Source organism: Oncorhynchus kisutch, linkage group LG13 (assembly GCF_002021735.2).
Source record: "Oncorhynchus kisutch isolate 150728-3 linkage group LG13, Okis_V2, whole genome shotgun sequence".
In the NCBI taxonomy this organism is placed as follows: domain Eukaryota; kingdom Metazoa; phylum Chordata; class Actinopteri; order Salmoniformes; family Salmonidae; genus Oncorhynchus; species Oncorhynchus kisutch.
This window is the reverse complement of record NC_034186.2, coordinates 22963839-22986886: the sequence shown is the minus strand read 5'-3', so window position 1 is coordinate 22986886 and position 23048 is coordinate 22963839. Positions and strand designations below refer to the sequence as shown.

Below are 23048 nucleotides of genomic sequence, written 5' to 3'. Positions count from 1 at the left end.
ACATGGATTGTGTATGTGTGCCATTCAGAGAGTGAAAGGGCAAGACAAAAGATTGAATTGTGGGGTATGGTAGTAGGTGCCAGGCGCACCGGTTTGAGTGTGTCAAGAACTGCAACTTTGCTGGGTTTTCACAACAGTTTCCCGTGTGTATCAAGAATGGTCTACCACCCAAAGGACATCCAGTTAACTTGACACAACTGTGGGAAGCATTGGAGTCGAAATGCTCCAGCATCCCTGTGGAACGCTTTCGACAACTTATAGAGTCCATGCCCCGAGGAATTGCGGCTGTTCTGAGGGCTAAAGGAGGTGCAACTTAATATTAGGAAGGTGTTCTTAAGGTTTTTTACACTCAGTGTATGTTTTATGTTTTGGGGGGTCAGTTTCAATTCACCTCAGAATAATTTCTTACAGTGTGGCTATGTGGTTGAGTGGGTAAAATGTTTATGAAATGTACCATCGTACTGCCTCTCCTGTTTCTGATCTGTCAAAATAAAGCATAAATAATTAAAGGTGGTATTCTACCAAAAAATATTCCCCATTGAGCCTCATCAATCAACATTTAGGCTATAAACCATTTGTATTTTGATTGTATGAGAAACACAGTTTTTGTGTTTTTATGCTTCCTTTTACATGCGATGAAACTCCAAAAAGGGCTTTCACAAAGCTTTCTTAAAAACACTTTTGGTGTTTCAGAATACTGCATTTCTGTTTTAAAACACATTCTGTGTGTAATCCCACTTACATTGAGTTTACATTCAAACACCCTCCCAAGATCTCAGTTTAGAGTCCCTACTTTTCATGATTTCAATACACAATCATGGTGTTTTAAGACTTTCTATTTTTACAGTGTATAGCGGATGGCGACAGTATTTTTTACAATATTTTATTTTGACTGGAATTGTGTTGGGTCATTGTTAATAATAAGTGCAGCATTTATTGCAGTTAAAAAAAAGTTTTTGCTAAATACATAACTCATGCTACTTTCCCCTCTTAATTTAAAATAATAATTTATCAAAGAGTGACCTTTTTTTGAGAGAGAACTTGCCCCCCAAAAGGTCTGTGCACAGCCTTGACTATTGACATCACTTCCTTCATTGCCAAAGTTTTGATTATTTCTAACTGGAACCAATCAAGGGTAGTCCTTCCTTTTCTGGAACAAATCTGAGATGGTCTTCCAGATAATACAACAGTCTACCCCACAAGCAATTTTCCATTAGCATTGAACTAGCTAGCTCACAAAAAGCGGAGGACACGCCACTGGTGAGTTCAGTTAGATTAAACGTTTGCTATATTGCGTGGTTGTTTATAATGGAAGACACGTTTCCCAAAAACGATCTTCAACGTTCTTGAACAGACTTTCGACAGGTCTACGTTTGCTTGGTTTGATGGGTGTGGTGGGGTGTGGCTTGAAGCAATTAGTGACGTATTTAAGGGAAGCAGCCATTCCGAAAGCGTTCCCCAACCCCTCCCCGGTTTTCAACTGGTCATAAAGAGCAGCACCGTTTCCGTTAAGTTGAACGTTGCACCCCGATTTTTCGTAGCCTACTGAACGCAGCACTGGTCCACAATGACATGATCGCTGCCGTTACACTAAAAAAACAGTACCTATAGGCGGACGAACAGCAAGGGTAAGGAATATTTTGTTATTGTACTGATGGTAACGGTCTATGTTGTTTACATAGGGCAAATTTCGTAACATTATCTGTGACTCTATTTGGGTTTTACTGTAAATTAGCCTACACATTGTTGCCGGTAAGCGATATAGATAAACATTTTAACTTTCGCCTGTCTATAGCCCATGTAACCTGAGCCTCCTGCACTAGCTGGTACTGCTACTGAAGAGTGTTTAATATTGAGTTAGGCAAACACCACATATCTCAATTAGTTTTATGCCCACACATTGTCTAGGCTTTATTATTTTGTTTAAAGGCAAGAAATATGAAAAGTGGTGGGGATTTCTCAAGTATGGATAATTATATCACCTATTCCCGCATCTCCTACCCCTCTTCTCAAAAAGAAAATAGGAGAAAAGTAGTTGTGAAATGGCTTCACAGGCCATATGAATACCTGGTTAACTGTATGAGTGCCTATTTATTATGCGAGGCAGATAATTCACACCATAGATTATTAGCCTTATACTGTATAGCCTATGACTAACTCCTTGAGTTTGTCAATATCCTGTCTAGAGGGAATGTTATTTTTTAAATGTATATCTTATATTATAGACTATCGTATAATAGTGTAACGACAATTATTAACAATAACCTTGAACCCCCCAAAAAGTATTGTCATAATCAGGTTTCGGTAGGTTGTTGGGCCATTAACCGAAAGGTACACTGGTTCGAATCCCTGAGTCGGCAAGGTGGAAAAGTCTGCCTTTCTGCCCTTGAGCCAGGCAGTCAACCCCCAACAACAACTGCTCCCGGGCACTGATGACGTCGATTAAGGCAGCCCCCCGCACCTCTCTGATTTAGAGGGGTATGGTTAAATGCAGAAGGCACATTTAGATTGAATGGATTCCGTTGTGCAACTGACTAGGTACCCCTTTCCCTTTCTTGTGGCGGGGTGTGGCTTGAAGCAATGAGTGATGTATTTAAAAGGCAATGCCCATTCTGACAGTGTTCCCCAACCCACATCCCAACCCCTCACCATTTTTCGTTCAGAACAGCACTATTTCCGTTTTAATTGAATGTTGCATTCTGATTTTTTGTTCTGAACGCAGCCTGGATCCACAAGAACACAGCTGCCCTAAAAACCACCCATCGACATCCACTATAGAACCAAGGCTGTCGGATGGACATCACTAGGGACAAGCCCTGTACACATTGTGACTTATTTCATTACACCGTACATCATCTTCATACAATCTTGTTCTGCTACGGAGAGCATAAGATTGACATTTTAGTAATTTAGCAGACACTCTTATCCAGAGCAACACACAGTAGTGAGTGCATACATTTTCATTATTGTTTGTACTGGTCCCCCGTGGGAATCAAACCCATAACCCTAGCATTGCAAGTGCCATGATCTACCAACTGAGTCACATGGGACTAAGCCTCACAATGCAGAACATGATGGAGGAGAGCCTAGTAACTCTTCAGTGATCGCATTTGGTTTGGGAGATTGCAAAATTAAACCTTTTCATTTAAAACCTGTTGCGACTCTAGGGGCAGTATATTCATTTTTGGAGAAAAAAAACGTTCCCATTTTAAACGGGATATTTTGTCAGGACAAGATGCTAGAATATGCATATAATTGACAGCTTTGGATAGAAAACACTCTAACGTTTCCAAAACGGTAAAGATATTGTCTGTGAGTATAACAGAACTGATGTTGCAGGCGAAAGCCTGAGAAAAATCCAATCCGGAAGTGCCCCAGGTTTTGAAAGCGCTGTGTTTCAATGAGTCCCTATTCAGCTGTGAATGTGCCATCAACGAGCTTACGCTTTCTACGTATTCCCCAAGGTGTCTACAGCATTGTGATGTAGTTTTACGCATTTCTGTTGAAGAATAGCCGTAGGCGGCCACATTGCGTAAGTGGTCACATGGTAGCTCCGAGAGAGATTCTCGCGTAAAATACAGAGGTAGCCATTACTCCAATCGGTCCTACTGAAAAACGAATTGTCCCGATGGATATATTATCGACTAGATATTAGAAAAACACCTTGAGGATTGATTCTAAACAACGTTTGCCATGTTTCTGTCCATATTATGGAGCTAATTTGGAATATTTTTCGCCGTTTTTGTGACTGATAATCTTTTGGGAACATTTTTTACTTTGGCTATCTACCTGGGAGTCTCGTGAGTGAAAACATCTGAAGTTCATCAAAGGTAAACTATTTAATTTGTTTGCTTTTCTGATTTGCGACAAGGTTAACTGCTGCTAGGAAGGCATAATGCTATGCTAGGCTATCGATAAACCTACACAAATACTTGTCTAGCTTTGGCTGTAAATCATATTTTGAACATCTGAGATGACAGGGTGATTAAAAAAAGGCTAAGCTGTGTGTCAATATATTTCATTTGTGATTTTCATGAATAGGAACATTTTCTAGGGATATTTATGTCTGTTGCGTTATGCTAATTATTGTCAGGCGATGATTACGCTCCCGGATCCAGGATGGGGAGTCACAATAAGTTGTTTCAAGTGATAATAAAACATGTTTCACTTAGTTACATTTTCCTCAACTTCTTTCTCTAACTTTCTGCCAAGTCACACTAGCCTACAGAGCGGCTAGGTAGCTAAAATCTATAAGCTATGTTGAAGATATTGTAGCTAGCGACCGCCACCTAATAATTATCATTAAAAACAAACGTCATTACCATTACCAGAAAGTAAAACGTCCGACAACAGTCATATAATATACAGTGCATTCGGAAAGTATTCAGACCATTTGACTTTTTCCATATTTTGTTGCGTTTCAGCCTTATTCTAAAATGGATAAAAAAAACAACCCACATACACAATACCCCATAATGAGAAAGCGAAAACAGGTCTGTAGAAAGTTTTGCAAACTTATTACAAATAAAAAACAGTCAGCTTATTTACACAAGTATTCAGACCCTTTGCTATGAGACTTTAAATTGTGCTCAGGTGCATGCTGTTTCCATTGTTCATCCTTGAGATGTTTCTACAACTTGATTTGAGTCCACCTGTGGTAAATTGAATTGATTGGACATGATTTGGAAAGGCACACATCTGTCTATATAAGGTCCCACAGTTGACAGTGCTTGTCAGAACAAAAACCAAGCCATGAGGTTGAAGGAATTGTCCGTAAAGCTCTGTGAGAGAATTGTGTCGAGGCACAGATCTGGGGAAGAGTACCACAAAAATGCAGCATTGAAGGTCCCCAAGAACACAGTGGTCCATCATTCTTAAATGGAAGAAGTTTGGAACCACAAGCCTTGGTCAGGGTAATGATGTATGCGGCATCCGTTTCTCAACAGAGCCTTCAACTGAAACATTGCGATACGACTCCGTTGCGACGGTCCCCCTTGAAATTAATGACATCCGGCGCCATGCAACGGACTGCTCAGATATAATGTGAATTAGGCATAAGGCACATTTTGTTATTGTATTATGATTGATTGTAAAGGTCCATGTTGTTTACTACTCATTTTCGTTAGAATGAGTAGTTACATGCACACAATAATACGATTGTTGTGAATAGTCAGATTAATTTGATAATTTGATTTTAATGTTTACATCCGTTGCAAGAACAGCAATTGACCTAATAATCCTGTTTACATGGACACATCTGAAATAGGTTACTTGATGGGGAAATCGAAATAAACGTTCTACCACAGAGACCATGTTATTTTAAGAAATATAAAGATTTTTACTGTCTATAGCCCATGTAACCTGAGCCTTCTGCACTCTGGCACTGCTACTAAAGAGTGCTGATATTGAGTTTAGCATATACCACATAACTCAATTAGTTGACTGCTCACACTTAGCCTATATTATTTTGTTAAAAGGGTAGAAATATGAAAGTGGTGGGGATTACTCTAGTGGATAATGATATCACCTATTCCCCATTTCCTACCCCTCTGCTTCTCCACCCCATGGCTTCACAGAGTATATGATTAACTGGTTAGCAGAATGAGTGCCTATTTTTGCGAGGCAGAGAATTCACACCATAGATTAGCCTTATACTGTATAGCCTAATACTAACAACTTTGAGTTTGTCAATATCCTGTCCAGAGGGGATGGTTTATGGTTGTTGTTTTTTTGGAAAGAGCATTCATAGTATGTGTTTTGAAGTTGAACAAGGATAACAGTCTGCTTTAAGATCAGAAAATAGGCTCAGCAGTTTGCATTATGCAGTTGAAAAATATTTACCAGTTGTAGCTTATAATATATTTCCGGTTTCCATTGTACAAGTTATTGTTAAAAGATTTGTCCTACGTAAGTCTGACGTTATTGTATTATTGTTAACATTTAAGACCTATTGTTACAAGTTCAGTCCACTATTCTCTCAAAGGGACCCTAGAGACTAATATTTTCTACAGTGTTTTTCCCTGGCCCTAATGAATAACTAATGAACCGATATTGAACAGGATGTGTTATCCTGGGGACTGACTGGGGACTGGGTGTGATCTAGCGCTGGCACAATTGTCGTATTATAGTGTAACCGGCATCCATGGACAATAACTGAAAAAATAAATGAACGTCAAATCATCTTAATACATTGATTTTAAGAGAAAGGGAGATTCAACGTTATATTCAAGTAGCTATAGTTTACCCAATAGCAGTTTTACATATTTTTTTACATGAAATGGGTAAAGTTGGTAGTCCTTTTACTCCTTAACTTGGTGGTCCTTTTACTCATGAACTCTTCAAAGAAACAATGAGCAAACACATAATAACATGATTATTGTGGATTGTCAGATTAATATAATTCATATAATAAAAATCAGGCTACCTGATGGGACTTTCGATGAATGCAGAACATCGGCAATCAATATCAAAATTCTACCACAGTGACCATGTTATTTTTGCGAAACCTTTTTGATTCTGAGTTGGGACATATAAGGTTTGTATGTGAAAACTATTTCTAAGATGCATGCTTTCAGTTTTTCCGAAATCACTTCACTCATAAAAGGGAGGCTTTGCCAACGGTGCTGGCATATGTGTAGATCAAATACACAGCTGGGATGCCAATAAAGCTGTTTATATGTCCGAATAATTTGAAAGATTGCTTAGAAAACTAGATGTTTTAATCGGCTTATGCTTACTTCAATTTTAACCTTATGCCAATTATGATAAGCAAGGTAAGGTGTTAACATGACTATTTCAATACTGGGCCTACTGCTACAATCAGTTTAACATCTAATTATTATTCTGCATGTAAACATACTCAATATTGTGAAGTACAATTAGATGTTAGTAGTAGTGCTGTATAGTCTCCACAGTGAAATACACAGTGAAATACTCTGTCTGTGACTTTCAGACAAAGTTGTATGCTGACCAACCCTGGTTAAAGATGATTGTTTTTTACTGGCATGGTGGTCTATTTAAAACAGTGCAGCTGTTTTTAATTGAACCTTTATTTTAAAACAGAGTCATGCTGAGACCAAGGTCTCTGTTTCAGAGCAGTCTTGTAATTACAAAAATATTGAAGGAGCTCCAGAGTAAGCCATCCCTTAGACCAGGCCTGGTCTGGATGCTCTAAATCCCCACTACAGATAAATTCATATTTTGTCTTATAGAAACATCTATAACAAAAATATCACATTTTTGGGCTTGAAAGTGCTAACATTTTAGTGTTATTTGATATATGAAAATATTTTTCTGTAGCACTCTTGAGACATGTTTTGATAGAGTTGTTTAGTGCTAAAGACTACATACACATTAATGGGATGCTGGCCCATGTTGACGACAATGTTTCCAACAGTTGTGTCAATTTGGCTGGATATCCTTTGGGTGGTGGACACTTCTTGATACACAAGGGAAACTGTTGAGCATGAAAAACACAGCAGCGTTGTAGTTCTTGACACAAACCGGTGCACCTGGCACCTACTACCATACCCCGTTCAAAGGCATTTAAATATTGTGTCTTGGCCGTTCACCCTCTGAATGGCACACATACACAATTAATGTCTCAATTGTATCAAGGCTTTATAAATCCTTCTTTAACCTGTCTCCTACCCTTCATCTACACTGATTGAAGTGGATTTAGCAAGTGGCATCAATAAGGGATCATAGCTTTCTCTTGGATTCACCTGGTCAGTCTGTGTCATGGATAATATTTTGTACACTTAGTGTATATGTCAACAATCCTTCCTCCAAAGGACCCTTCTATGGATTACATTTCGTGAAAATCGCCAATATCATGGTTTTTCTTTGTCCTGATTTCAAATGGAAGCATTCAAGAACAAAATGAAAATTACTGTCAAACAATGACCATCTAGTTTGCTAATCTTCTTTCTAGAATATGATAAATCTGTTAATTCTTCAGTTGCTTCCTTATACATGCATGCTATTAGGGCTGGGCGATATGGCCAAAATAATATATCACAGTATTTTCCCAAAAATTTACAGTATGACAATATTTTATGTTTTTTAATAATAAAAGTTGTACATTTGCTTTATGAGCCGTGTGTGATCCTAGGGTAGCAACACATACATTCTAAGTGATTTCAATGAGTCTTTCTCCATTCTGATTGTTTTATACTGTTCAATTCAACTTCAACCCCAAACAAGTCATACTTTTCATTAATTTCCACACTGCCACATAGGGCTGCACAATATGGGCAAGCAATCTGGGCCTTGTTTTTAACCAAATGTTGCAATTTGACTTACGATTTAGAGGAAAACACATGGGTTCACTGTTGGAATCATGGAAATAGAATGTTTATTCTAATATTTTTTTCCCACATTTTGTTACATTACAGACTATTCTAAAATGGATTAAGTAAAAAACAATCCTCAGCAATCTATACACAATACCCCATAATGACAAAGTGAAAACAGATTTTTAGAAAAACAGATACCTCATTGTCCTCTTGCTCATTTGTGCACTGGGGCCTCCCACTCCTCTTTCTATTCTGGTTAGACCCAGTTTACGCTGTTCTGTGAAGGGAGTAGTACACAGCGTTGTATGAGATCTTCAGTTTATTGGCAATGTCTCGCACCGTCATTTCTCAGAACAAGAATAGACTGACGAGTATCAGAAGAAAGTTTTTTGTTTCTGGCCATTTTGAACCTGTAATCGAACCCACAGATGCTGATGCTCCAGATACTCAACTAGTCTAAAAAAGGACAGTTTTATTGCTTCTTTAACCAGAACAACAGTTTTCAGCTGTGCTAACATAAATGCAAAAGGAATTTCTAATGATCAATTAGCCTTTTAAAATTAGAAACTTGGATTAGCTAACACAACGTGTCATTTGAACAGGAGTGATGGTTGCTGATAATGGGACTCTGTACACATATGTAGATATTCCATAAAAATCAGCCGTTTCCAGCTATAATAATCATTTCCAACATTAACAATGCCTACACTGTATATCGGATCAATTTGGTGTTATTTTAATGGACAAAAAATTTGCTTTTCTTTCGAAAACAAGGCCATTTCTAAGTGACCCCAAACTTTTGAATGGTTGTGTATATAAATAAAATTTAAATATAGGACAAAACACACATCACGACAAGAGAGACAACACAAGACCACATAAAGATAGAGCTAAGACAACAACATAGCAAGGCAGCAACACATGACAACACAACATGGCAGCAGTACAACATGGTACAAGCATTATTGGGCACAGATAACAGCACAAAGGGCAAGAAGGTAGAGATCACAAAACATAATGCAAAGCAGCCACAACTGTTAGTAAGAGTGTCCATGGCTGAGTCTTTGAATGAAAAGATTGAGATAAAACTGTTCAGTTTGAGTTTTTGTTGCAGCTCACTCCAGTCGCAAGCTGCATCGAACTGAAAAGATGAGCTAACCAGGGATGTGTGTGTTTGGGGACCTTTAACAGAATGTGACTGACAGAACAGGTGTATGTGGAGGATGAGGGCTGCAGTAAATATCTCAGATATTAGCCTTGTGAGTGAGGTCTAAGAGGGTTTTATTAGTAAGCATCAACCAGTGGGTCTTGCAACGTGTATACAGAGGAGTATAGATTGCAGTGATGTGTCCTAGAAGGAGTGTTGGTGGAAAATCTGAAGGCCGAATTGTAAATAACATTTAGCCGCTCGAGAGCCCCCTCACCCTTTACATATAGATTATGTCTCCGTAATCTAGCATGGGTAGGATGGTCATCTGAGTTTGGGTTATTTTGGCAGCTGGGGTGAAAGAGGAGCGATTACAATAGAGGAATCCAAGTCTAGATTTAACTTTAGCCTGCAGCTTTAATATGTGCTGAGAGAAGGACAATGTACCATCTAGCCATACTCACAAGTACTTGTATGAGGTGACAATCTCAAGCTCTAAACCCTCAGAGGTATTAATCACATCTGTGGGGAGAGGGGCATTCTTCTTACCAAAACACATGACCTTTGTTTTGGAGGTGTTCAGAACAAGATAAAGGGTAGAGAAAGCTTGTTGGACACTAAGAAAGTTTTGTTATAGAGAGTTTAACACAAAATCTGGGGAGGAGCCAGCTGAGTATAAGACTATCATTTGCATATAAATGGATGAGAGAGCTTCCTACTGCCTGAGCTATGCTGTTGATGTAAATTGAGAAGAGCGTGGGGCCTAGGATTGAGCCTTGGGGTACTCCCTTTGCCGACAGGCAGTGGCTGAGACAGCAGATGTTCTGACTTTATACACTGCACTCTTTGATAGAAATAGTTAGCAAACCAGGCCAAAGACCCCTCAGACACCAATACTCCTTAGCTGGCCCACAATAATGGAATGGTCTACCATATCAGAAGCTTTGGCCAAGTCAATAAAAATAGCAGCACAACATTGATTAGAATCAAGGGCAATGGTAACGTCATTGAGGACCTTTAAGGTTGCAGTGACACATCCATAACCTGAGCGGAAACCAGATTACATACCAGAGAGAATAACATAGACATCAAGAAAGCCAGTCGGTTGATTATTGACAAGTTTTTCCAACACTTTTGACAAACAGGGCCAAATAGAAGGCCTATGACAGTTAGGATCAGCGTAATCTTCCACTTTAAATAAAGGACGAACTGTGGCTGCCTTCCAAGAAATGGGAACCTCCCCAGAAAGGAGAGACAGGCTTGGAGATGACAGGGGCAGCAACCTTAAAGAAGAAAGGGTCTAAACCATCTGATGCAGATGTTTTTTGGGGGTCAAGTTTCAGGAGTTCCTTTAGTACATCGGACTCAGTGACCACCTGCAGGGAGAAACTTTGTTGTGGGCAGGGGAAGAAGTGGGAGAAGCGCCGGGGCTAGTCGCATTAGAAGGGGTTGGAGATGAGGAAATGTTGGACGGGCAAGGAGGCATGGCTGAGTCAAATAGGAATCCTGACTTAATGAAGTGGTGATTAAAGTGCCATGTGCTTCTCGTCAGTAACAACCACATCATCAACATTAAGGGACATGGGCAGCTGTGCGGAGGAGGGTTTCTTCTCCAGGTCTTTAACCGCTTTCCAGAACTTCTTGGGGTTAGACCCACAAAGAGAGAACTGCTCCTTAAAGTAAGGTCCCCAAGAAAACAGTGGCCGCCATCATTTTGAGATTAGAGAACCTTCCAGAAGGACAACCATTCTGCAGCACTCCACCAATCAGGGCTTTATGGTAGAGTGGCCAGACGGATGCCACTCCTCAGTGAAAGGCACATGACAGGCTGCTTGGAGTTAGCCAAAAAGCACCCAAAGGACTCTCAGACCATGAAAAACAAGCTTCTCTGCTGTGCCAAGCTTGTAGCATCATACTTAATTAAGGATCGGCGTCCCGTCACGGGACGGTTGTAAATCATTCAGCGCGTTATGTCAAGATCGCAGATTTTAGAGTAACAACAAATGTCTGTACATAGAAGTGTCTTAAATTGTCTGAAAGCTTACATTCTTGGTAATATAACTGCACTGTCCAATTTACAGTACCTATTACCGCGGGAATAAAAATGCCATGCTATTGTTTCAGGAGAGCTCCTAACAACAAAACAGTTTTTGATAAATTCACCTCTGAAGGTGAAATGTGTACTTACATTCTGAAATCTTGCTCTGATTTATCATCCAAAGGGTCCTAGAGATAACATGAAGTGTCGTTTTGTTAGATAAACTCATTTTTCATATTCTAAAAAGGTCCATATAGCATGCACGATTTGATTTTGTATTTCCACTCGTTCAATTTGCAAATAAAGGAATCTGAAAATCTCACCCTAAACATTGTTTCTAAGATTCAAATCATGCTCATATCTATTCCTTTGAGATACTAGAAGGTAACAGGACTTCACTTATTCATTAGGGGTATAGTAGATCCTATAGAACACCATATTTGGTCAGAGAGCGACGCCTTCATGGCACGCCGATGACACGGGCGGCCATCACTTGAATGACTGTATCTTTGTCAAACAAAGCTAGCTAGATAGCCAATGCGCTGGGCTTCCCTGGAGAATCCGGAAACCATGTATAAGTCGTAACATGTAGCTTGTAACCTTCATTTTGGACATTATGAGGATATTCAGTTATGAAGTCATGAAAACTGGTTGTTTTGCAAATGTTGAACATATAATATAGCTACTAATAGTTGGAAAGCTAAATCAAAGTTCAAGTATACAGATTTGACAATATTCTTGCAGAAAAAACGCAATATTAATGCGAATGTTTCCTTCACGATTTGCCCTAATGTACCTGGGGACTTCAAGTTATCCATCTGAAACTTTGCACATACACTGCTGCCATCTTGTGGACACTATCGGAATTACAACCAGAGTGATGGCTATGATTGTATCCGGCGCTGACAGAGATGGCCGCCTCGCTTCGCGTTCTTAGGCAACTATGCAGTATTTTTTTTAAATGTATTATTTCTTACACTGTTACCCCAGGAAATCTTAAGTCTTATTACATACAGCCGGGTGGGACTTTTGGATATAAGAGCAACGTCAACTTACCAACATTACGACCAGGAATACGACTTTCCCGAAGCGGATCCTCTGTTTGATCCACCACCCAGGACAATGGATCGGATCCCAGAAGGCGACACAAAACAATGGCGCTGCAGAAGGGGCAGACGGAGCTGTCACGTTCTGACCTTAGTTCCTTTGTGACGTCTTTGTTTTAGTATGGTCAGGGTGTGAGTTGGGTGGGCAGTCTATGTTCTTTTTTCTATGATTTGGTATTTCTGTGTTTGGCCTGGTATGGTTCTCAATCAGAGGCAGCCGTCAATTGTTGTCCCTGTTTACACCCTTGAGTTGTGTGTGATTATTTTCTGTTAAGTGTGTTTTGCACCTGACGGAGCTGTTTCGGTTGTGCTTTTTGTTTCTTTGTTTGATAGTGTTCAGTTTAAATAAATAACATGAACAAGTACAACGCTACGCTTTGGTCCTCACCTTCTTCCACCGACGACCGTTACAGAATCACCCACCCCCAAAGGACCAAGCAGCGTGGGAAGGAGCAGCGCTATCTGGAGGAGGTGACAACATGGGATGAGATAGAAAGGTGGTCGGTCGACCTAGGATTCTCTGGAACAGTGCGAGGAGGAATACCCGGAGAATGGAGTTGGCACGGCGGTCAAGGAAGCCCGAGAGGCAGCCCCAAAAATGTATTGGGGGGCGGCACACGGGGAGTGTGGCTAAGTCAGGTAGGAGACCTGAGCCAACTCCCCTTGCTTACCGTGGAGAGAGGTGGACACCATCTTATGGCACCATGTTATGCCGTGAGGCACACGGTGTCCCCGGTGCGCAGGCATACCCCGGTGCGTTACATCGCAGCGCCTTGTATCGGCCGGGCTAGAGTGGGCATCGAGACAGGTGCCATGAAGCCGGCTCAGCGCATCTGGTCTCCAGTGCCTGGGGTACATGGCACCAGTCCTACGCACGGTGTCCCCGGTTCGCCAGCACAGCGCAGTGCGGTCTGTTCCACTTCGCCGCACTGGCCTGGCGACGGGGCGTATCCAGCCAGGTAGGGTTGTGCAGGCTTGGTGCTCGAGACCTCCAGTGCGACTCCACCGTCCAGTCTATCCGGTGCCTCCTCCACGCACCAGGCCTCCGGTGGCAGCCCCATGCACCAGGCTGTCTCTACGTCTCCTTCCTCCAGGTGCTCCCGTCTGTCCTGAGCTGCCTGAGTTGCCCGTCCTACCTGAGCTGCCAGAGCCGCCCGCCAGTCGGGGGGGGGGGGGGGGGGGGGGGGGGGGGGGGGGGGAACTGTCACGTTCTGACCTTAGTTCCTTTGTGATGTCTTTGTTTTAGGAGAGAGAGAGAGAGAGAGAGAGAGAGAGAGAGAGAGAGAGAGAGAGAGAGAGAGAGAGAGAGAGAGAGAGAGAGAGAGAGAGAGAGAGAGAGAGAGAGAGAGAGAGAGAGAGAGAGAGAGAGAGAGAGAGAGAGAGAGAGAGAGAGAGAGAGAGAGAGAGAGAGAGAGAGAGAGAGAGAGAGAGAGAGAGAGAGAGAGAGAGAGAGAGAGAGACCTTGGGAAAATCCTCTGCATTAACAGCAGACTCGTACATTCCCTCAATGAAAACAATGTACTGAGCAAATGTCAAATTGGCCAAATTACCGCACAACAGACCATGTATTCACCCTGCACTATACAAACTGATGGAAAGTGGTGTTGGCGGTAAAACATACGACATTATAAAATCCATGTACACAAACAACAAGTGTGAGGTTAAAATTGGCAAAAAACACACACATTTCTTCACACAGGGTCGTGGGGTTAGACAGGGATGCAGCTTAAGCCCCACCCTCTTCAACATATATATCAACGAATTGGCGCGGAATCCGAAGTCAAATTTCTGCTGTTTGCTGATGATCTGGTGCTTCTCTCACCAACCAAGTAGGGCCTACAGCAACACCTATATCTTATGCACAGATTCTGTCAGACCTGGGCCCGGACAGTAAATCTCAGTAAGACCAAAATAATGGTGTTCCAAAAAAGGTCCAGTCACCAGGACCACAAATATAAATTCCATCTAGACACTGTTGCCCTAGAGCACACAAAAAAACTATACATACCTTGGCCTAAACATCAGCGCCACAGGTAACTTCCACAAAGCTGTGAACGATCTGAGAGACAAGGCAAGAAGGGCATTCTATGCCATCAAAAGGAACATAAATTTCAACATACTTGAATCAGTCATAGAGCCCATTGCCCTTTATGGTTGTGATGTCTGGGGTCCACTCACCAACCAAGACTTCACAAAATGGGACAAACACCAAATTGAGACTCAAAAATATCCTCTGTGTACAACGTAGAACACCAAATAATGCATGCAGAGCAGAATTAGGCCGATACCCACTAATTATCAAAATCCAGAAAAGAGCCGTTAAATTCTATAACCACCTAAAAGGAAGCGATTCCCAAACCTTCCACAACAAAGCCATCACCTACAGAGAGATGAACCTGGAGAAGAGTCCCCTAAGCAAGCTGGTCCTGGGGCTCTGTTCACAAACACAAACATACCCTACAGAGCCCCAGGACAGCAGCACAATTAGACCCAACCAAATCATGAGAAAACAAAAAGATAATTACTTGACACATTGGAAAGTATTAACAAAAAAACAGAGCAAACTAGAATGCTATTTGACCCTACACAGAGAGTACACAGCGGCAGAATACCTGACCACTGTGACTGACCCAAAATTAAGGAAAGCTTTGACTATGTACAGACTCCGTGAGCATAGCCTTGCTATTGAGAAAGGCCGCCGTAGGCAGACATGGCTCTCAAGAGAAGACAGGCTATGTGCTCACTGCCCACAAAATTAGGTGGAAACTGAGCTGCACTTCCTAACCTTCTGCCCAATGTATGACCATATTAGAGAGACATATTTCCCTCAGATTACACAGATCCACAAAGAATTCGAAAACAAATCAAATTTTGAAAAACTCCCATATCTACTGGGTGAAATTCCACAGTGTGCCATCACAGCAGCAAGATTTGTGAATTGTTGCCATGAGAAAAGGGCAACCAGTGAAGAACACACCTTTGTAAATACAACCCATATTTATGCTTATTTATTTTATCTTGTGTCCTTTACCATTTATACATTGTTAAAACACTGTATATATATATAATATGACATTTGTAATGTCTTTATTGTTTTGAAACTTCTGTATGTGTAATGTTTACTGTTAATTTTTATTGTTTATTTCACTTTATATATTCACTTTATATTTTATCTACTTCACTTGCTTTGGCAATGTTAACACATGTTTCCCATGCCAATAAAGCCCTTGAATTGAATTGAATTGAATTGAATTGAATTGAGAGAGAGAGAAAAACTGGGACAAAGAGGCACAACTTTGGGACTTGTAACTGCACAAAGTAGGCCCCCCACTCCCACTGAAGCCTAAGGGGCCATAAACTTGCACTTCACACCTCTGTTGCCAGGCCAGGTTGCTAGGCTTGCCTTATTCAACTGTGGGGTCAGCCAATCACAGCCAGTCATCTGGGGTCATAGATACCCAATTCCTGCCACTTTCTCTCAGTCTTCAGCAAGCAGTGGCAGAGTGAGGAGCTCTCTTATAAACCTCTGCCCTGCACACCAACAGCTGGGACACACCCAACTGACCTTTTTCCAGAGCCCTGGACAACACACGCTAGTGTTAGTGCGTGCGTCCATGATAAAGTAAGTGGACTATGCTGGGTGTGGGTGTATTGAAAACTGCTTGTTTATGTTTAGGCCAGCCAGTAGGTCTACGGGGGTGTAGTCATTATGGGAATCGTTTACCGTTTAAGAACCAAATGGAAGCAAACAAAGCCAAACGAGTTTCTATTGGACAAATTCAGGTAGGTCCATCCCCGTTTCATTCTGCTTGCTTCCGCTTAAGAAACATTTTGCAACAGAATTGGCAGAATGAATACACCCCAGGCTTGATCATATAGGCCTCAAGATGGCTGCTGTGTTGTGATGGCTGCCCCATGGCCTTTTGTTGTTTACATAGCATAGTCACATAGCATACTAGCCCTAAGCTATCTGCTATTGTATATTGCCATTCTGTGTGCCGTCTTAGTCCTTTGGTCAATGGTAGCTCTTTTTCCTGGTAGCCATCGCTGTTAGCCTTGCTAATTGTAGCTTCTCTGTATGCCTTGTACTGTACCTAGTTTACAAGCCCCATGCCTAACGTGCTAGCCCACTGCTATATTGTTTATATTGAGTGTTATGTTTAAAATAGAGGACTCATCTTTATATCTGTACCATTATAGCATTTGTGACAGCATGGGCAGCGCCAATGAGGCTACAACCCATAGGAATCCCAACCCAGTTGACTTCTTTGACAATTTTAAAATGTAGGACGCCCTCAATGGCGCTGCTTATGCTAAAATGGCCTTTTGGTCACTAGAGGCCTATATCTTTCTCTATGCCTATTCTACATGCATACTCTCTATCTTCTGTTCTATTACAAATACCACCAGCACTACCACTATTACCAGTCCCCTCTTGCTATGTTGGTGTGTGTGAAATAAAATGTTTTCTGTGCATCCGTCTCCTACTGGTATTGGCACACCTTCTAACAGAGGCGCTGGGACGATTGTACCTACAGTTGAAGTCGGAGGTTTACATACACTTAGGTGGGAGTCATTAAAACTCGTTTTTCAACCACTCCACAAATTTCTTGTTAACCTATCTTGGGTAGGGGGCAGTATTTTTACGCCCGGATGAAAAGCTTGCCCAAAGTAAACTGCCTGTTACTCAGGCCCAGAGGCTAGGATATGCGTATAATTGGTAGATTTGGATAGAAAACACTAAAGTTTCCAGTGTCTGTGAGTATAACATAACTGATATGGCATGCAAATCCCCAAGGACAAACCATCTAAAAAAGAAAAAAAAAATCGGCCTGCCACTGTTTTCAATGGCTGTCACTTTTATTATAAGGCGAAATCCTCCCAGATTGCAGTTCCTAGGGATTTCACTAGATATCAACAGTCTTTAGAAATAGTTTCATGCTGGTCTTTGAAAAAATGAGCCAGAAATGGTTCCATAAACAAGGCATTCGGAAAGTATTCAGACCCCTTGACATTTTCCCCATTTTGTTATGGTGCAGCCTTATTATAAAATGTATTGAATATATTTGTTCTCATCACTCTACACACTACCTGATAATGACAAAGCAAAACCATTTTTTTTAAAGAAATGCTTGCATAGGTATTCAGACCCTTTGCTATGAGACTCGAAATTGAGCTCCGGTGCATGCTGTTTCCATTCATCCTTGATGTTCCTACAACTTGATTGGAGTCCACCTGTGGTATATAGAATTGATTGGACATGATTTGGAAAGTCACACCTGTCTATATAAGGTCCCACAGTTGACAGTGCATGGCAGAGCAAAAACCAAGTAACATTGTCCATAGAGCTCAGAGACAGGATTGTGTCGAGGCACAGATCTGGTGAAGGTTTCCAAAACGATTCTGCAGCATTGAAGGTCCCTGAGAAAACAGTGGCCTCCATCATTCTTAAAACAAATTTGTTTTGAACCACCAAGACTCTCGAGCTGGCGGCCTGGCCAAACTGAGCAATCAGGGGAGAAGGGCCTTGGTCAGGGAGGTGACCAAGAACCTGATGGTCACTGAGAGAGCTCCAGAGTTCCTCTGTGGAGATGGGAGAATCTTCTCGAAGGACAACCATCTCCACCAATAAGGCCTTTATGGTAGAGTGCCCAGACGGAAGCAACTCGTCAGTAAAAGGCACATGACAGCACTCTTGGTGTTTGCCAAAAGTCACCTAAAGGATTATCAGACTATGAGAAACAAGATTCCCTGGTCTGATGAAGCCAAGATGAAACACTTTGGCCTGAATGCCAAGCATCACATCTGGAGGAAACTTGGCACCATCCCTATCGTGAAGCATGGTGTTGGCAACATCATGCTGTGGGGATGTTTTTCAGTGGCAGGGACTGGGTACTCAGAGCACTCAGGACGTCAGACTGGGGCGAAGGTTCACCTTCGAACAGGACAACCCTAAGCACACAGCCAAGACAACGCAGGAGTGGAAGGAAAAAGAGGACTACAGGAAAAAGAGGACAGAGCACGCTACGGGGCTATAGTGGAGCAGGTTGAGAGCTTCAAGTTCCTTGGTGTCCACATCACCAACAAACTAACATGATCCAAGCACACCAAGACACTCGTGAAGAGGGTATGACAAAACCTATTCCCCCTCATGAGACTGGAAAGATTTGGCATGGGTCCTCATATCCTCAAACGGTTCTACAGATGCACCATCGAGAGCATCTTGACTGATTTCATCACAGCCTGGTATGGCAACTGCTCAGCCTCCAACCGCAAGGCACTACAGAGGGTAGTGCGTACGGCCCAGTACATTACTGGGACAAAGTTTCCTACCGTCCAGGACCTCTATAACGGTGGTGTCAGAGGAAGGCCTTAAATATTTTCAAAGGCTCCAGCCACCCTAGTCATAGACAGTTCTCTCTGTTACCGCACGGCAAGCGGTACCGGAGTGCCAAGCCTAGGTCCAGGAGGCTTCTAAACAGCTTCTACCCCCAAGCCACTCCTGAACATCTAATCAAATGGCTACCCATACTATTTGCATTGCCCCCCCTTTACACCATTGCTGCTTTCTGTTATCATCTATGCATAGTTACTTTAATAACTCTACCTACATGTACATATTACTTCAATTACCTCGACGTACCGGTACCCCCCTGTATATATTCTCGCTATTGTTATTTTACTGCTGCTCTTTAATTACTTGTTACTTTTATTTCTCTCTGTTTTTAAACTGCATTGTTGGTTAGGGGCTCGTAAGGAAGCATTTCACTAAGGTCTACCTGTTGTATTTGGCGTATGTGACAAATAAAATTTGATTTCCTAAAAAAATTAATATATATGTATGTCAAATGGCAGCCAAGCATCGATGATCATGTCACCAGAATAAGACCCTCAATGTTTATTGGAAAGGAGCATCTAGCTCATCACCTAGCACTTTCACCACCTTGTTAAGTTTATCATAACTTTTTTCATCTTTAGCCTTATAAGACTTCTCGGGGTGGGAGGACCACACGTCATCACATGACTCTAAGTTTACTTCGATATGATGGTTATTATATCAATATTTGCACATTAAAAGCATTTCTCGCATAATTAATTTTACCCAGACAAAAAGATACTACCTTGTCTGGCTATTTTGTTTTGTCAACAATCTGTAAAGTTTAACAAAAATGTACTGTTTCCATCAGACATGTCATTACATTTTTTTAAATCCGGAATGTACTTTACTCGCATAAAACGATTGGATGGAAACCTGGATAGTAAAGCAAATGTATTCTGTTATGAGGATTTATTTATCCTGTCTTTTGTTAAGATTATAGCTATCTTAATTTCAGTCAACTGCTCCTGCTTAGGTCAGGCTCCTTTTAGGAGTTAGGTTCTAACTTCTTCCTTCTAGCCAGCTAGTTATAGCTAATGTTAGCTAGCTATCTGGCTAACAGTAGCTAGAGCCCTTGAACTAGCTAGCTAGCTAGCCACCTGACTGAAATATACATTTTTTGGTTTGTTTGCCGTGGGCAGTTTTCTGTTGGTGAATGAATGCGCTGCTAACAATGCAAATCTGGGGATATCAGGCAAACATTTGTATTTGTATTTACTATGGATCTCCATTACTCTTCCTGTGGTCCAGCAAAATTAAGGCAGTTTATAACATTACAATACATTCACTGATTTCACAACAGACTGTGTGCCCTCAGGCCCCTACTCTACCACTACCACATATCTACAGTACTAAACCCAGGTGTATGTGTAGTGCGTATCTTATCGTATATTTGTGTGTGTGTGTCTGTGCCAATGTTTGTGTTGCTTCACAGTTTCCGCTGTTCCATAAGGTGTTTTTTTTTTAAATCTAATTTTGCTGCTTGCGTCAGTTACATGATATGGAATAGAGTTCCATGTAGTCATGGCTCTATGTAGTACTGTGTGCCTCCCATAGTCTGTTCTGGACTTGGGGACTGTGAAGAGACCTCTTGTGGCATGTTTTGTGGGGTATGCATGGGTGTCCGAGCTGTGTGCCAGTCGTTTAGACAGACAGCTCGGTGCATTCAACATGTCAATATCTCTCATAAATAAAAGTAGTGATGAAGTCAATCTCTCCACTTTCAGCCAGGAGAGATTGACATGCATATTATTAATATTAGATCTCTGTGTACATCCAAGGGCCAGCTGTGCTGCCCTGTTCTGAGCCAATTGCAATTTTCCGAAGTCCTTTTTTGTGGCACCTGACCACATGACAGTAGTCAAGGTGCGACAAACTAGGGCCTGTAGGACCTAGTGTTGTTAAGAAGGCAGAGCATCACTTTATTAAAGACAGACTTCTCCCCATCTTAGCTACTACTGCATCAATGTGTTTTGACCATGACAGTTTACAATCTAGTGTTACTCCAAGCAGTTTAGTCATCTCAACTTGCTCAATTTCCACATTATTTTTTACAATATTTTGTTGAGGTTTAGGGTTTAGTGAGTGTATTGTTCCAAATACAATACTTTTAATTTTTGAAATATTTAGGGCTAACTTATTCCTTGCCACACACTCAAACTAACTGCAGCTCTGAGTGTTGCAGTCATTTCAGTCGCTGTAGTATTATAAGCATAACGTAATCATGATTCCATTCGTTTGCAGAGGCAGGCGTAATTAGAACTCAGATCAATAATATTAGCGTTCTGACCATTGATAAACGCTCGGGAATGCAATAATATGTGGGTAAACGATAATAAACTAAATAAAAAGGCGAGTAAATGAAATTTCACAAATAAAAAGGGGCATAAATGGCATTTACCCTTCCACTAAGTCCCTGGCTGCAACTTCCAAACACTTGCTCTGTCTAATTTGTAGACAAACTGTATCAACTGTATTAAATTGTTCCTATTTTCAATTACACAAATGAACACCCATCAAAATAAAGTTATTTCTTCTCTTTCTTGTGATGTACAGTAAGTGTCGAGACGGTGTGTTAAATCTTAGACTAAGCGTTGGCGTTCTTATAGATTCTACTTTAAGCCAATGTATTCCATGAAACCCATTTCAGCCATTACCGGGGTGTGTTTGACAAATCATTACTTAAACATTTCTGAGGTTGTAATGTTACCGGGAAAAAAACGACAGTCACAAACAAAAGTATGAAAGAGTCGCAGGAGTAAAATCATAGTAATCAATCCAGCAAGATTTAACTGACAAGTGGATTTGGCACCCCTAAACACAGGAAAAGACAGATCTTCAGGTGGGCAAGGCATGCATGTTGCTTTTATCATGCCTCAGTTTATTGATACATCACACCATATTGAGTGTGGTTGTTGTACAGTCAAATCTTTAACGTTATCAAACTAGTCTGGAAGCTGGCCATATTTGTAACGAGTGCGCTGAGAGTCGGGAAGCAAGTACAGGGAGTGAGTGTTTTAAAAAAATAAACAAAACACTACACGCCAAACTCAAACAACGCACCGACATGAAACAGAGTCAATAACACCTGGGAAAAGAACCAAGCGGAGTGACAGATACAGGGAAGATAATCAAGGAGGTGATGGAGTCCAGTTGTGTCATGAGGCTCTGGTGCACATGACGATGGTGACAGGTGTGCGGGATAATCAGCAGCCTGATGACCTAGAGGCCTGTGGGAGTATACGTGACAATATTGAAAGTATAGGTCAGAATCCTCAAGGAAAGTGACAAGGGGATTTAAATGGAGGCTTAAAGGCAAAATCCTTAAATTGTTGGGGAATAAAATCTGCCCTGCTACTTGGTTTGCTCCAAAGCAAAGGGATGAGGATGGAGAAATGTCACCACACTTAAATTCATAAATGGAGCTATGGTTGTAATAACTGGCACGCAAGGACTAAACATTTTTAAGCTATACATTGTTTATTTACAAATGCATTGTTTGCAAGCAATCCCAATGTCAGCTCTGTCCCAGCAGGAGCCATGATTCCTGTGACGGAGTTCCGGCAGTTCTCAGAGCAGCAGCCACAGTTCCGGGTTCTGAAGCCCTGGTGGGATGTGTTCACAGACTACCTCTCTGTGGTCATGTTAATGATCGGAGTGTTCGGATGCACCCTACAGGTTAGTGCACAGACTACCTCTCTGTGGTCATGCTAATGAATCGGAGTGTTCGGATGCACTCTATAGGTTAGTGCACAGACTACCTCTCTGTGGTCATGTTAATGATCGGAGTGTTCGGATGCACCCTACAGGTTAGTGCACAGACTACCTCTCTGTGGTCATGTTAATGATCGGAGTGTTCGGATGCACTCTACAGGTTAGTGCACAGACTACCTCTCTGTGGTCATGTTAATGATCCGAGTGTTTGGATGCACCCTACAGGTCAGTAGCATCAGACAGCTTCAAAATCTCTTCCAATAAAGTATTTATGAACAAGCACTTGTTTCTATGAGGGGCATACGCATTCTAAACATTTTGTAGCATACGCCTATACCCAGAGGTCAAAACTGGTTGAAGTTATGTTTCA

The 23048-nt window shown here is 41.5% G+C and overlaps 1 protein-coding gene across 4 annotated transcripts in view; it reads left to right on the top strand.

The window, feature by feature from the left end:
* Window positions 1–1515: 1515 nt before the first annotated feature.
* LOC109902742 (volume-regulated anion channel subunit LRRC8C-like) overlaps window positions 1516–23048 on the top strand; it is a 34402-nt gene continuing 12869 nt past the window's right edge. The window contains exons 1-2 of one of the 4 annotated variants that reach the window (XM_031785783.1): window positions 1516–1628; window positions 22500–22642. In XM_031785783.1, coding sequence (XP_031641643.1) covers window positions 22505–22642 — 138 coding nt within the window. In that variant the 5' untranslated portion in view covers window positions 1516–1628; window positions 22500–22504. Of the gene's footprint in view, window positions 1629–16083; window positions 16211–22496; window positions 22643–22718; window positions 22774–23048 lie in introns of those variants that run through there. The other 3 variants (XM_020499357.2, XM_031785782.1, XM_031785784.1) reach the window with 3 other exon arrangements.